The sequence below is a fragment of the Pundamilia nyererei genome, unplaced genomic scaffold (genome assembly GCF_000239375.1).
Source record: "Pundamilia nyererei isolate P.nyererei 1_Seehausen unplaced genomic scaffold, PunNye1.0 scaffold00107, whole genome shotgun sequence".
Classification (NCBI taxonomy): Eukaryota; Metazoa; Chordata; class Actinopteri; order Cichliformes; family Cichlidae; genus Pundamilia; species Pundamilia nyererei.
Window position 1 is genome coordinate 1683803 of NW_005187508.1, and position 15236 is coordinate 1699038.

General features: G+C 40.7%; 1 protein-coding gene across 1 annotated transcript; it reads right to left on the minus strand.

The window, feature by feature from the left end:
* Positions 1–4353: 4353 nt before the first annotated feature.
* On the minus strand, positions 4354–14483 carry melk (maternal embryonic leucine zipper kinase). Its single transcript, XM_005741165.1, is given in 19 exon segments — positions 4354–5123; positions 5221–5324; positions 5448–5604; positions 5800–5893; positions 7630–7780; positions 7783–7914; positions 8780–8941; positions 9060–9191; positions 9312–9398; positions 10046–10144; positions 10462–10530; positions 10686–10784; positions 11038–11130; positions 11681–11749; positions 11837–11980; positions 12338–12454; positions 13818–13903; positions 14009–14120; positions 14331–14483. Coding segments are annotated over 18 exon segments (2052 nt in total). The 5' UTR covers positions 14088–14120; positions 14331–14483; the 3' UTR covers positions 4354–4945.
* Between the last annotated feature and the right edge of the window lie 753 nt (positions 14484–15236).

The window sequence follows — 15236 nt, forward strand, 5'->3', positions numbered from 1 at the left end:
GCATCTCATTATTCAACAGTAATATGACAGGGACAAAATACAGGCAACAGTAACTGCAGGTTGAAGAATAAATCCAAGATAAGATTTAATAATGGACGTATAAATTATTAACTGATTTTGGTCATTTGCAGGGAAAAAAATTATGAGTTCAAGGTGCTCCAATTTGCTAATCAGAATTTGGTCATAGGGGTTTCTTTTCACCTGTGAAATAAGCAAAGATTACTCACTGAAAGCTCGAGAGACTGTTTGTTTTTTCAGTCCCACCTTCATAACGTCTTTTCCCATCCTCCGCCTCAGCAGCTTTTTGGCTTTTGTAGTTTCTTTGCCATGTTCCTGTCATTCATCCATTTTCTTATGCTTATCAAATTCATGGCCTTTCATTGGGTGAGACACCGGGTACAACCTGGACGCCAATCTATCGAAGGGCTAAAAAATAAACATCTATGGTCAATTTAGAACATCAGTTTTAGACAAACAGTTTTAATTTAGACTGTTGGACTGACTTACACTTCTGTATGTTAGCCCTTAACATACAGAAGTGTCTGTCAAACAAAAGTATTTCGGACACTATCTTAAGTCTATTTTGCAATACAATCAGATTTAATCATTTGGATATGAACTATATTGTCTAGTATATCATTTCTGACCCCCATTTGCTCAATCATGTAATCCCCATATGAATCTGAAACATTTGTAAGTCTTAAACATGAAACATTTCTACTTTCTATAATGTGAGCACTGAATTATGTTGGAGATTTAAACAACTAGGAAAAAGCATCAGCTTGGCCTGGGATCAAATCCAACTAGCACTTCCTCGCCTGCGTCTGCCAAGCTAATTTTCCTCCTTCAAACAAACATTTGATAAATGGCTTCCCCACTCTCTTCTTACAAAACAGGATAACTCTCCTCGTCCTCTTCCTCTCGACGATCTCTGTCGTCCTTCCCCCTACACACACGCACACACACGAATCTCTGAGACAATTACAAACATCCTGCTTCCCATTTATCACCAACAATTAAACGGCACGGACGCTCGCTACTTCATAAGCAGAGAAGAGAGGGCAAGGAAAGCGGGAGGAGACGATTGCGAGCGGAATGAAGTAGAGTAGAGTCAACAGTGAGAAATAGAGAGGAAGGCTGACAGCACAATTAAGGTTTTTAATTCTCTGCTTGAGTGGGCCAGTCCAGTCTTTATGCTAATTAGGATGCCACGGCCATGTAATAAATCTCTATGATCCAGCCTCATTTCCCTTCTGTCTCTCTCTGTCTCTTTCTCGCACGCTTGTACAGACAACAGCACAGAAAGTTCACCGGTTACTTTTTAAACGGCTAAACCCTTCGGCTGCAGTGTTGATCATTTTGATAAGATTGTTATTTCTGTGCAGTTTTAATGCTTCACTGTGATCAGGGAGCCACAGTTTGTCTGCATACGCCGTTTACTTGGTTGGGCAAGCATTTGCCGCCTTGGCTCAACGCCTCCACCACATGCAGTTTCTCTCCCTGTTAACTCGCTTTATTAGTGTTTTTCAGGAATGTGGTTTGCATGTCCTGCACCGCTGGACTCCGCTGCATAAACGTTACGAATGCAGAACATTTTCGGTTCTTCTCTTATCTTCTCATCTCCATTTGACAGACACGTCTAATGATAACATCTGCAGATGGGAAGCAAACAGCACAACAATCCGCAGATAATTGGGGGCCGCGTTTAAAGACGACGAGAGAAAATGAGAGAGACCGATAAGTGGACAACTGCAGGCTCTTTGTTAAAGTAGCAACGAGCAGATATATTTTCACCCTCATTTAGGGCACGAGGACTCACTAGTGCCCTCCTCCCTCCCCTTTTCTTTTTGCTTCCTTGTAAGGTTGTCCCAAACCCAGTAAAAGACAGAAACACAGAATCTATGTAAAAATCAACTAAAAGTTTACTTTCATTAAATAAACAAAGGTAAAAGCAATTAACTAAGGTGGATTTTTATTCACACATCATCATTTTACACAACTCAGCCTTGCTGGGCAGCTCTTTTACCAATTATTAGCCTGCTTTTGGTTTGCTGCCCTTCTACGCTCTTCTGTAGGCTTAATACTTTCTCACTGGGGGTGTCACCGTCAGCCATCTTGTGTTGCCTGACAGCCAAAATGGCTACCGCCCCAGCCACCAGCCCGAGGTGAAGTAGGTAGAGAGAAACATGGAGACCGGTCACCAGCAGAGAGAAGCAGACAGTGGCAACACACCAAGGCCCAGCCAGGATCAGCAGCAAGGAGTGATACCAGGAGCTGAAGACAAGAGCTGGGACGGACAGAAGGAACCTGAGCAACGTGGAGGTCATCCAGGAGTACAGAGACAGAGGCGATAAGAGGAGAGATACTGCTGCCTCACTCATCGATACTGCCTAAAGATACAAAAGGTGGGCGTTAAATACACACACTATACATTTCTTTATAGTATTATTTATTTTTGTCAACCTACCTCACGAGCATTCATGTGCAAGGTGACACTAGATGTCTGAGTCTTGTGAAGCCCTGAAAAGTTAGAAACATACACACACAACTTTACTTGGATAAGAGCAAAACACGACTGAATCAAACAAAGCTTTTAAACCTCATCGGTGATGGTTGCATTCTTTAAAAGACATCTACTTACATAGGAAGAGGAGAATGAGACTGACAGCCAGCAATAGCCTCATTTCTCCTACACAGCTTCACACTTCACTTACAATCCTGAAATCAACAAACAAAACAATTCAACAGCAACATTAAGACTTCACTAAGGTTTAATGCCTACACTAGCCTTCACGAGCACTCGCACATGAATCTAGGACAGTGTCTGCATGGCTTAAAAACAACAGCAAGAGTTTAATTTCTCACCCAACACTGCTCCCACTGTGTATCAGCTCACTCCTGCTTCCTTCTGTCACACCGACCTTTATTCAGCAAAGTTTTCAGCTTTACTTAAGTAATCCTCTTGTGGAAGTTATGCAACATTCCCCCTTGTTGTGCCAGTTTTCCAACAAAAAAGAAAAGAAGCATGGCCTGAACCACTCCACACTGACTTTAGGGATGTCAGCGCCACCTGTTTGAGGGGAGGGGTGATATCAAGAATACTTTCACAGCTGAAAGATCACCTAGAGACTCTTTTCTCTGCATGTTTTGTGCATCTTTTGTCCTGTTTCCCACCTTCAACCAGTCACAGCAGATCGCTGCCCCTCCCTGAGCCTGGTTGTGGTTTCTTCCTGTTAAAAGGGAGTTTTTCCTTCCCACTGTCACCAAGTAACTGCACATAGGGGGTCATCTGATTGTTGGGGTTTTCTCTGTATTGTTGCAGTCTTTACCTTCCAATATAAAACACACTGAGGCAACTATAAAACTCAACCGAATTATATGAAACATCAAATTCATGCTTTTGTGCCAAAACACTTAAAAAAATGACTTGAGGCCAGCAGAAGGTATTTACCGTCACTGGAATGTCATAGTATGATGTGACGCTCTCCAACTCCAACCTTCACCCCTGTCTTTAAATGATTATCCCACCCCCTACCCTCGCACCCCATTAAGGTTAAACCCCTCCTGTTATTATCAGCTCACCCCACCATTACCCTTCTCCTCCCCACTGAGACACCAAGGAGAACCTGCTACAAATAAATGCTGATCAGCTGTAATGTTGTCATGATTAAGTGGCATTCTGTCAGAGTAGGGGGAGAGGGAGGTTTACTCAAAGGACCGAAGCGCACTAATAGTCTTTATGTTTCCATTTAATGTCTTTCACCAGGGTTTATTTATTTATTAGGTCTGTTCAAAATTGCAGGTAATGTTCATCATGACTTCAGCCTTTCACTTAGTACTGACAATCATGCTCTCACAGGCATTCCTGCCATAAAAATGATAAAAATCATGATACACCAGTTCAAGTTTTTTTTATTATGTTGACCCAGTGAGGGGTGGGCAGTATGTTTATACACCATGTTTTATTGTGTACTGTACAATGATTACTAACGCTTAAAAATACTGGAAACTATTTTTTTGTTTTGTTTTTGCAGCTTGTAGTAAATGTCGGTTAAAACCACAAGTCTGTTCGCCAGTAGTCTTAAACTCAAAAGTATCTGAGGTGAGAAACGTTACAGACATTTGACACCTTTCACTGCTCATTTCATTTACGGTAGATGTTTAGAAAAACTCGCTAAGATAAACTATCACCATCAATCTTTCTACCAAAGTGAAGTGAAGCCTAGAGGACGAACAGAAGGCTGATGACAAGAGTGTAAAACACACCACTGCTCCATCAACTGCTGAATGAATAAACAACATTTGAAGTTAAGAAAGTAGCTGAATTCATCTCAATTATCTGTCTTCATGAATGCGAAAATCATTTATTTTTGCTGCTTTTGCATTTTCAGAAAAAACATACAGACACCATGTGATACAGAAACCGAGACAGAAAAAAGGACATTTAATATAACCACATAAAAACATGATGAAAGCTGTAAACATGTGTACAGAGAATTAGTCATTCTTTACACTTCATCCTATTCATAAAAATTTTGCATCTACAGGGGAGAACAACAACAAGAAGACATAAATATGTTAATAAGAAGCTGGAAGGTATAGTGTAAGAAGTCCCGTTTCATTTCAGACACACACCTCAACTCACTTTACATCAATTACATAAAGCTTACTCATTATGAAAATGGAAATTAAAAAATGTTCTACATAAAACAAGATGCACTGTACAGACAGGATCCTGAGACGTGATGCTCATAAATTTAATGTAACATGTATTTTGGGAATTCCGGACTAGCCTACGGACAATATTCCAAACAATGAAGGACTGATCATTGTCCATGTATCTGCATCACTCATTGGTTAGTCAGTGGTATTTCTTCAGCAAAGAAAGCCAGTGCGAATTCACTTAGGACTAGTAGATACTGGTAAAAAAGTGCTTTTTTCCCCTTCAAATACTGGATGTGGAGAGAATGTCCTCCACCAGATGCTTGTATACCCAAGCGTCTCCCTTCAGCCTCTGGCGGCGGACCCCGACAACTTCGGGCCTTTGCAGCAAGCACACCTCCAGTTCAAACGCCATCGTCACCTTCCCGAAGTCACCCCAGGTTTGACATTTCAGAGTATACCTGGAGGAAAGGCAATGGGAACAATGTGGAAACATTAACATTTGGTCCAAGAGTGAGCAAACCAGTCAGAAGACAGGGAGGTAATGGGAATTCTTACCCTTTCTGTGTGAAGTCGATGTTTTTCTCTGGCAGGATGGAGAGGATCTGGTTAAGCACCTGGTCTGGATTGGTCTGACTGGTCAGAGTCACATTGTACTGTGCCTGGTGGAAAACACAGCCAAGCCACTGATCAGAATTTCTATCATTTTGCTGTAAATTAATTGTCTTTGAATTTTTATTTTACTGATGATGGATCTGCTTTGGGGGTTTTCGGCTTTCTATTACCTTAATCTTACGTGGACCATCCCGCAGAGCTCGTCGCTTGTTTGGCGTGAGCATGGTTATCACCTTATCCAGACCTCTCTCCAGGGAACCAAACATCTTTCCCCCTCGTTTCTTCTTCCCACTGTCTCCTGTGACAGCCAAGTCCAGTGACCTGGACCTTAAGAGCACAGAGGAAAGAAAGAAAAAAAAAAAAGCCTCACTTTAGCTCAGGAATCCTGAACTGCCCTTCCCATTGGCTTACATGTTACTGGTTTCAAGGACTCAAGAACACATTTATGACCCATCCTTATGACTAAAAGTAAAGAATAAATTCTGTTGAAGGAAAAGCACCATTTAGGGGACCTTTACTCACCTCCGCTCTGGGCTGAAGGCTATGATTTCTACATTTGCAGGATCCTTGTTCTCTGCTGCTCTCTTCTTGTGCTCTTTGGATGAGCCATCTCCACCTACCAGAAAAAAGTGCATTAAGAAAGTTGAAAACTTACTACCTTGCAAACACAGAACTTCTATACATATTGGTGGATCTGACAGAGAAAGCAAGAAACACTGAATGCTCATTTGGTTGGCTAGCCTAAAGAATACTTGCTTTTATTTGTGTCACTAAGCACAATAAAGACCACAGTTCATGTTTTATTCAGTATGCCTTATCGATTATCGATTTAGGCCATAAACTCATCAGGACTGTCTTCAGTGCCGGCTGAAGTCATGCATCAAGTGAGCACTAGGATTGTTTCACCATAGATTTTACACAGACGTTGTCACCACCCTGTGATGGCTCTGAGAAGGAATCCAGGTTTAATCCAATTTAACAAGCGGCAGAATTTTATAGCAAAATAATTTAACTATAAATATGTGAGTATTTCATTAACCAATAAGGAAAAATCAAACTGAAAATTGATAACTCATGTGAAATTCAGTGTCAAATAAACCCCTCTTATAATGCATTTTTGGCTAGGACTGTTTTGGTCAGATCGTAGTGTTAGGGATATAACCGTGAAGCTCCTGAGAAGTATAGTCAGCTTGGGGTTTGAATGTTTCACTCACTGTCACTCAGGAACTCTAGTTTAAATCAAGAGCTGATCAAAGACGACACAAAAAATAAAGCATACCGCTAACACAACATGGATAAAGGTTTGTTTTTTTACCAACCCCAAGGTCACTCAACAGGGAGAAGTGTTTGGAATGAGAATAAATTTGAAAACGCTTAGGTAACAGCCCTGTGCTCTTATGCATCGAACTGGCTGGCTCTGACACTGGAGTTGTGAACACAAAGGAATAACGATTTTGACACACACGCACACACAAGAGAGCTAGGCTTTAGTGGTAAGAGAACACATGTCACTACAGCCCACGTGGGACAGTGAGCAAAGGAAAGAGACAGCTACACCTGTCACAGCACACGCCTAGGGACAGACACGCATAGACCACTGTGTGTGTGTGTGTGTGTGTGTGTGTGTGTGTGTCAGAGAGAAATATGAGGACAAGTAAGTCACAGGTAGCCCGTTTGCACTTTGCTGTAGTTTGCAGAGCAGGAGGCTGTAAAGAGAGCGGGTCTGAGCCGTATTCTGAGGATTCAACATCAACTAGGTCAGCTGCAGCGAGCTGGTGGCTGAATTTATAGAGGCATCTAATGAGGCTGGACATGTGAGCAGACAAGTCGCTATGACAAATAATTAAGACTTTAATGATTCTCCGTTCATATTAGTGTCCTTCATTCACAGATAAGTGAACAGAATTAGCTGCTTCTTGATAATAACCTCACCTTTGAGTTGACAGTGATAAGTGTGTGTGTGTGTGTGTGTCCATTTTCAGTGGCAAAATGACAGCTAAATCACAGAAATATGAGTGGCTTTGGGATAAAAACAGACCCAATGAATGAGTTTATTACCAGAATACAATTTACTTGCAAATGTTTGGCATGTGGTTGTGGCACTTGTGATTATGAGAGCTGTGTAAGACCAAGCGAGGGACGGATAAATGAAGGGGGGGCAGGGGGTGAGTGGAGGAGAGGGGCAGCTGGTTAATGCGAATCTGATCTAATAGGCACTGCACTTCAAACCGTTGTTGAGAACAACAATTACAGTACAAATAAACTGTACGATGCCCAGAGCTCTGTACTGTCTGTACTCAATTTTCTGTCTTTGGTTCAGTGACCAAGAATCTATTAAGAAATGATTCTTACCTTTAGGTGTGGCCACACTGGGTTTGGGGCTGTTGATATTAGCATTTTGATTGGGTGTGGTCAACACATTCTTATTGAGGCGTGCATTCCTCTTACTGGATACAGGCGTTCGAGGTGGAGGCAAGGCAAAAATGTCAACGTCTCTGTCTTGGACATCATTATTCTCCTTGTTCTCGCTGGCCTGTTCTCGGTTCCTCTCTCTATGGTAGCGAGGTGTCGCTTTTCGCGCTCTCTCTGGGGTCGGGCTTGAAGGATGTCCTTTTTCACTGATGGCGATACCAGCCTCTTTAAAAATACCAAAAGACAAATGATGATGATGATGATAATAATAATAATAGATTGGATTTATATAACGCTTTTCAAGGCACCCAAAGCGCTTTACAATGCCACTATTCATTCACTCTCGCATTCACTCACTGGTGGAGGCAGCTACGGTTGTAGCCACAGCTGCCCTGGGGCAGACTGACAGAAGCGAGGTTGCCATATCGCACCATCGGCCCCTCTGGCCAACACCAGTAGGCGGTAGGTGAAGTGTCTTGCCCAAGGACACAACGACCAGGAGAGAGAGCCCGGGGATCGAACCGGCGACCTTCCGGTTACAGATACGCTTCCAACCCCCCTGAGCCACGGTCGCCCCCAAATGTGGTGTCTCAGAAAAAAGCTGCATTTGGGATTTATCTGAACTGCATTTCAGATAGCCAGAAAGCACCCAAAACCTCATCCCCCTGCTTCTTTCAGGTATCAGCTGGAGAATTTCTTATTCATTCAGTATCTGTAACTTCCCGTTCAGACTGTACTTTCTGACATACGGCAGTAAGAGAGAAATCAGGGATTGATCGCTCTCTGCTTTGGATTAATTAGGTGGTTATTTGGAATACTTTTCTATGTTTACCACCCTGGCGAGAAAAGTGGGTGTCCTTTCCATTTTTAAACATTTAAACATCTGCCTCCCCTTCCCCACAATGGCTGGTTTGTCACTCTGCCTTAAAGCGTGGCCACTTGGAACGACTAAACGCATCCAGCTTCTGACGTGGTTGGACAGCGTGTCTAAAGAGAAGGCTTTCAATCCGAGTTTACCTTTTTCTTCAGTCTACTCATTTAGACACATGGAAGAAAAGAGAAATCTATACTTATAGCAACTTCCACATACCGTGTCTTTTTTTATGATTCCTTCTGGCTGACCTCTGACCCTCTGGGGTGTGTGCTGTGGAACTGAAACCCAGGGGCAATCATCGATGTAGTCTGAGCAAATGTCCAAGGAATCCACAATCAAAGCGTCTTCATCCTCACTGAAGTGCAGAGCTTTTCTGGTCTAACAGAGATAGAATAAAAAAATAAAATAAAATCCATAACAGCAAAATGTATCAGTATCAGCTGTAAGCAGCTTTAAAAGAGCAGAGCATCATGGAAGCTCTGGTCCTAAATCTGACCTGTAGTCCCTGATGCAGAGGCGAGCAGGAGTCCTCACAGACAGCTGGCTCAGGGCGCAGGCGGACAGGCTTTCCCCTCTGCTTCTTAGACAGCAGCAGCAGGTAGGTGGCTGTGATGTGGTCATATCGCCACTGTGGGAGATAATTTAAGATGTATTTAAGTAGATGTCTAACAGAAATTAAGTACAAGTTCTAGGATGATATAATAAATACAACATAATGATGCTGAAATATGCATATACAGACACACACCTCCTTCACCAGCGCGGTGGTGCTCTGTCTTGATCGCTTCATGTTTACTGCCATCTCAGTGATACAGTCTTCATCCATGTAGCCAAGCTACAAAAGACAAAACAAAGATAAAACTGTGAACACACAAAGCTCCAAACAGACAAATTTTATTATCGTCACCAAGGAGGTTTTTCATTGATTCAGTTTGTTTGTTTGAAGGATTATTCAAAACAGCTGAAGAAGGTTTTGCATTAAAAATGTGTTCACAGAGGTTCAGACTTGGCCTAATTTAGTACCAATTAACTTTTGGAGTTCATCTGGATCCGAGACTTTTGTTTTGAAGGATTCTTCAGGATTGCAGCAGAGGGCAAAACTGGTCATTTCCTCACAGATCCATATCACAGTCCTATCTTCACACATGCACATCACATAAAAATAAGAAAACTTGGACAAAATCTCAAGAATATATCACAAACTAATCTGGTTCCACATCATGTACAGTGTGGAATTTTCAGCCTTGGTGGAGATGTGCATTTGCAGACTGTTCTTGTTTCACACACTAATCCCGATGAAAAAAAGAAAGTGATGTTAAGGACTATGGTAATGTCACAGAACAATGACTTGTATGCTGACTGGACAATCTAAAAGAAGGGGGAAAAGCCTGAAAAAGGCTGTAAAAGCGATGTCACAGCAAACGCTACCATTTGCAATTATGAGTTTTCTTATGCAGTTTTTTTTCGTGTGTCTGTCCATACCGGCTGCCTGCTGTACCACTCCACAGGGCTGTTGTAGTCTTTCATCACCCAGGGATGGTCCAGCAGTTGTCTGACAGTCAGACGCCGCTTTGGGTCCACCTGCAGGACACATACAGAAACTACAACTCAACCTGCACAAAACTACATAGTCCACAATCTGTAGCAGAAACAGATTTGCCTTCAAATCTTGGAAAATGCTTTTAGGTTTACTGAGAGTAAGAGGTGTTCTGTTATAATACATTTATGTGTCAAATGCATAATTGCATCTTACTGTAATTCAACCAAAAAAAGAAAATTTGCACCTCAGTTTTAATTAAAAAGAATCAAGTTTTCTAGAGAACAGTAAACAAATGATACATATCACAGGTTGAGAGGCTGACAGGTATACAAAGACAAGAGCAAATAAACTGACTGACCTGTAACATTTGGTTGAGGAGGAGGATACTACCTGGAGAGAGCCACTTTGGGTTATCATATGTACCCCTCTGAAAATAAAGAAGACATCAAGAAACCCATTAAAAAAATAATAATAATAATGATAAGACAACAGCTTGCTGTGAGTTTCCTTGAATGCCCACAAAAATTGAGGAGCAGCACCTGGAACTTAAGGGAAAGGTTTTAAAAATAAGAGTGCTCTTACTGTAATCTTCCTGTAGAGGATCATGCAGTTGTCATCATCAAAGGGCAGGTGTCCACAGAGCAGAGCGAACAGCAGTACTCCCATACTCCATACATCAGCCTGGGAGGAGGGGGTTACACACCACACAGCGGCATTTCAGCTTCATGCGTTACAGATAACATTTCACAGCTCAGTTGCACTGAATTGCACGCCAGCGAATGTGATCACGACACCATGAAAAACTCGAACCGTGGAACAGGCAGGTATTCATAAATCTTGGTGAAAGCCAAATGCAAATACTGCAACTTCAGAAATTTTTGAATTAAAACCCCAGCGTTTCTAAAAGTTGTATTTACCAAAGAACATGTCATACCTCTGATCCAATATACGCTTTTCCCTGGATAAGTTCAGGAGCAGCGTAAGCAGGGCTCCCACAGCAGGTCATCAGCTCATAGCCCAACCCTCCCTACAAGAGGCAACCACATGCTATTTAGGTCATGATTATACACAGCATCGAGTACAGCACGCATACACATGTCTAAGTTTTAGTTACGATGTGCTACACAACAGTGTTCCTTTTATGATTATTTTACTCCCCATGCTTCTGAAAAAATAAAATGGATGTTTGTCTGAGATTTTTTTCCTCATTGCAACATCCATAAGTATCAGGATACACTAAAGCCTTATCCATAACTAACTACTACATTTTCCAAAGTAGCTAAAAAATAAAAATCCAAACTCACAAACAACCTTTCAGAAAGATATTTAGGACCTTGGGTGGTTTTTGTGTGTTCAATATGATGGGAAAAAAGATATGCCTGGTAATCAAATTTTACATAAGTGCTGCTTTGTCTCACGTCGTGCACCAGTGTAGTGTGTTATGCATGGAACTAGTTTGTACAATAGACTGAGGAGTACCTTGGTAAACAGCAAATGCCTTAAGAACGTTTTTCCCTCGCCCTGATGCTAAATATTTATAATACACACAAAGAGGGAAAAGGAATTTGGTAATATACCTTAGGTTTGGCACACAAGCCAAAGTCTATAAGCTTCAAGTTGTGGTCTCCATCAATCAATAAGTTTTCCTAGAGTTCAAAGAGAAAAACTTTAAGATTCATATTACAGCCACAACTGATCTATGACACTTTTTGGTGGTTGTTTTTGTTTTTTACCGGTTTTAGGTCTCTGTGTGCGTATCCTTGGCTGTGGACATAGGCCATTGCTGACACAATTTGCCTAAAAAAGACCCGGGTTTCCTCCTCAGACAGGCGGTCCTTAGCTATGATGTAGTCAAAGAGCTCCCCACCAGGGCAGTACTGAAAGTAAAATGAAAGATTGAGGGAAAGAAGAATAAAGAATTCAGGATTTTTCTGGTTCAAAGCAGGTTTTGGGGATAATTATCTCAACTAGCCCACATATAGTTGCATCAAAAAAAACTGTGTTGCCTTACCGAAAAGAAATTTGTGGCTTTTCATGTTATTTTAGGTCATTTGATAAGCATAAAAGTCAATATCACTTAAGATAAGTTGATAATGATAACATAGTTTTATTTACCATTATTATTATTATTATTATTATTATTATTCAAATTAAATTCTGGGGGAGAGGAGAACCCCAGAAATTGATCTTAAGCTTATATTCACTCTCACATAACACATTGCTTATGCCCTTACCTCCAACACCATAAATATCTGGGTGGAGGTCTCTATGACCTGATACAGTCGACAGATATGTTGGTGACTCAGATTCTTCATGGCTTCGATCTCCACCTTCACACGGGGTAGGTCATCCTAGGTGAAACACAGGGATTTCTTGTAAATTATTTATACATACAAATACTGTTTACTGCACTGTACACTTTCTTTCTTTTAAAAAATAAAAACATTATTCTTTGTTTGTTCTGCCTATTTGAAGACGAGCAAGAGCCGCGAATTGTGCTGAAGCGAAATACTGAGTTATTTCAGAAGAACCACTCCCATACTAATGTTTTCTGAAACCTCTTGTTCTAGACAAGGTCCGGTTTGCAGAGGAAAATGGGGTGTTAGAAAAGCTTCAGCATTACTTGGAAGGTAACAGGACAAATGCCAGGGCGTGACTTTTTCTCCCCAGATTAAAGGCTCAACTCAGGGCGAGGTCATCTTACTCTTATTGTAAACAAATGAATGCTTGAGCAAACATAACAGTTGAAGTCCGCCATCATTAGTCGGCCAAAAAGATTTGAATTGCAGTTCCAGCACATAGTTATTGAAAAGTGCCAAATGTCAGTTGTTGATTTTTATAAATGATGTGTCATGACTAATTGACCTGCATGCACCTAAACCAAAAGACCAGTGAAACTGAGTTAACAGTTACAGACATTTAGGAACAAAATTTAATAACAAATTTATTTCTGATAGAAACACAAATTTATTTTACTGCTTGCTGCGACTGGAAATCACCAGTTTGTTTTCAGACAAACATGAAACAAATTTTATTGGCTGAACAGCTGTTATTGCTGATAAATGGACAACAAATGCAGCCAATAACTTTCTGATCTGTGTTCTAGTGGCTGAAATTGCATTAGTGTAAACTCTGAATTTAAGATAATCAGAATACTTTATTAATGCTAAGGACATTATGTGGTTAGTGTTGCTCAAAGACAACAAGAAGAGTAACATACTGAACTAAATTAAATATCCAATATATTATCAAAGTTACAAAATAAAGCCAAGAGCTCCAATATATACAAATAGCTCAATCTCCAGAACATTACAGAAATTACATATGATTGACATTTTACTCTAAAATTATTTTTGTAGAGGATGTGGAAAAGGGTGTAACTATGGCAGTGTGTACTGTGCATTAGATGGAGGAGTTTTACAGCCAGGAATGATTCCCTCTGTAGTTCATAGCAGTTTTAATAGTAGTTTAACTGGTACATATTTGTAAATATTTAATCTTTTATTTGTTTACTGCTTGTCACTCCGTTTCACTATCAGATCTAAATAAAGACTGAAATGAACTCTTACAAGTATAGACTAATGGCACCAACATACAACTAGGCTGCCTCACTTTTGAATGCAACAACTTGTGATAATTGTTTCTGACATGTTATACTCTGAGCTATATTTTTGTGTTTGACCCCATTTTTCTATTGCCGGTTTCATTTCTTACCCCAAGATCCTTTTTATTCATGATTTTAATGGCAACCTTCTCTCCTGTCAAGATGTGTCGACCCAGCTTGACTTTAGCGAAACCTCCTGGGGAAAAAACAGAAAGAAAGAAAAAACACACACAGGGTTCAGAGAGGATACGATACAGATAGTAATTGTTTTCTTAAATGCATTAATTAACCCTTGCATTACCTGAGCCGATAGTCTCATAAACCTCATAATATCTTTGGAGCTCGTCCGCTCCGCGATGCTCCGTCCTTTCTATTGGCATCTTCCCTGCTCCGGCGCAAGATGGTAAACTTTCCTGGAGAGGAAAATGCTTAAAATTGGCAACAGACACGAAAAAACTACGTTTGGCACTCACTGGTTATCGGTTTGTGACCGTTCAGCTAGCTTAACGTCAATTACTGCATAACTGTAGCCAACATAAATCATTAATACCGCTTGCAGTTGGTAAAAGTAACTACAATAAACCTTAACTGAACCAAAACAGTACTCGATATTCTGCATTTACCTGAACGAAAACAGAGGAAGACGGCAGCGTCAGTTAACCACACGGTAAAGCCCGAGTCCGGCAGACCGATGTTTTGTTACAGAAGTTTGAATTTCGCACGTTGACGTGACTACATTTCCTGCTTCCGGTTTGCGCTTTGTGCTTCCCCTTGTGGTGAAAAAGAGTACTGCAGCTGTCAAACAAAAAGCACAGTTGGTGCAACTTTGTTTTCATTCTGCAGGCTGGTTCACAATCAGAATTACGTTAATTACCAAGTTGGGTTTTTTTTATACAAACGAGTCAGGGGTTAAAAAAAAATCGAACATGGTATTTATATTTGGTGTTATATTTGGTTCACTTTACCAGTCAGAGACAACATTAAAACCCCTGACGGGTTAAATGAATATCATTTTCATCATCTTGTTACAATACATGTTCTGCTTGGAAACCTGTGCTTTATTATTTATGTGTATGTATGATCTATTTGCTAAATGCGTATGCATTTCTATTTTAACTTCCAAATAGGATATAAGAAGGTACAAAACAAACATATTTGCCCCTAAAACCCAGATTAGTAGTTTGACATATAGCTAAATACAGCTAAAGTAGCACAGTTAAAGTAATATATTCTAAATGCATACAAAAACTACAAATACTGGTTAAATATGGTTAAATATTGGAGTACATATAGGAAGGACTAATGGCACTAGTCTGGTCAGATATGTACAATGTGGGTTAATGCATTTCTGTTGGGCTTTACACGGTTCAGTAGTCCAACAAGCCACAAGTTAATACACACCTCCCAGCCAGTCAGAAATCATTTATTTGTTTTGGTATGCATACACTCATCCCTGTAACACTGAAATCTCTTTTTCCTACTACTGTGTAGGTCCCGCTTTTGCTGCCAAAACAGGCCTGACCTATTGA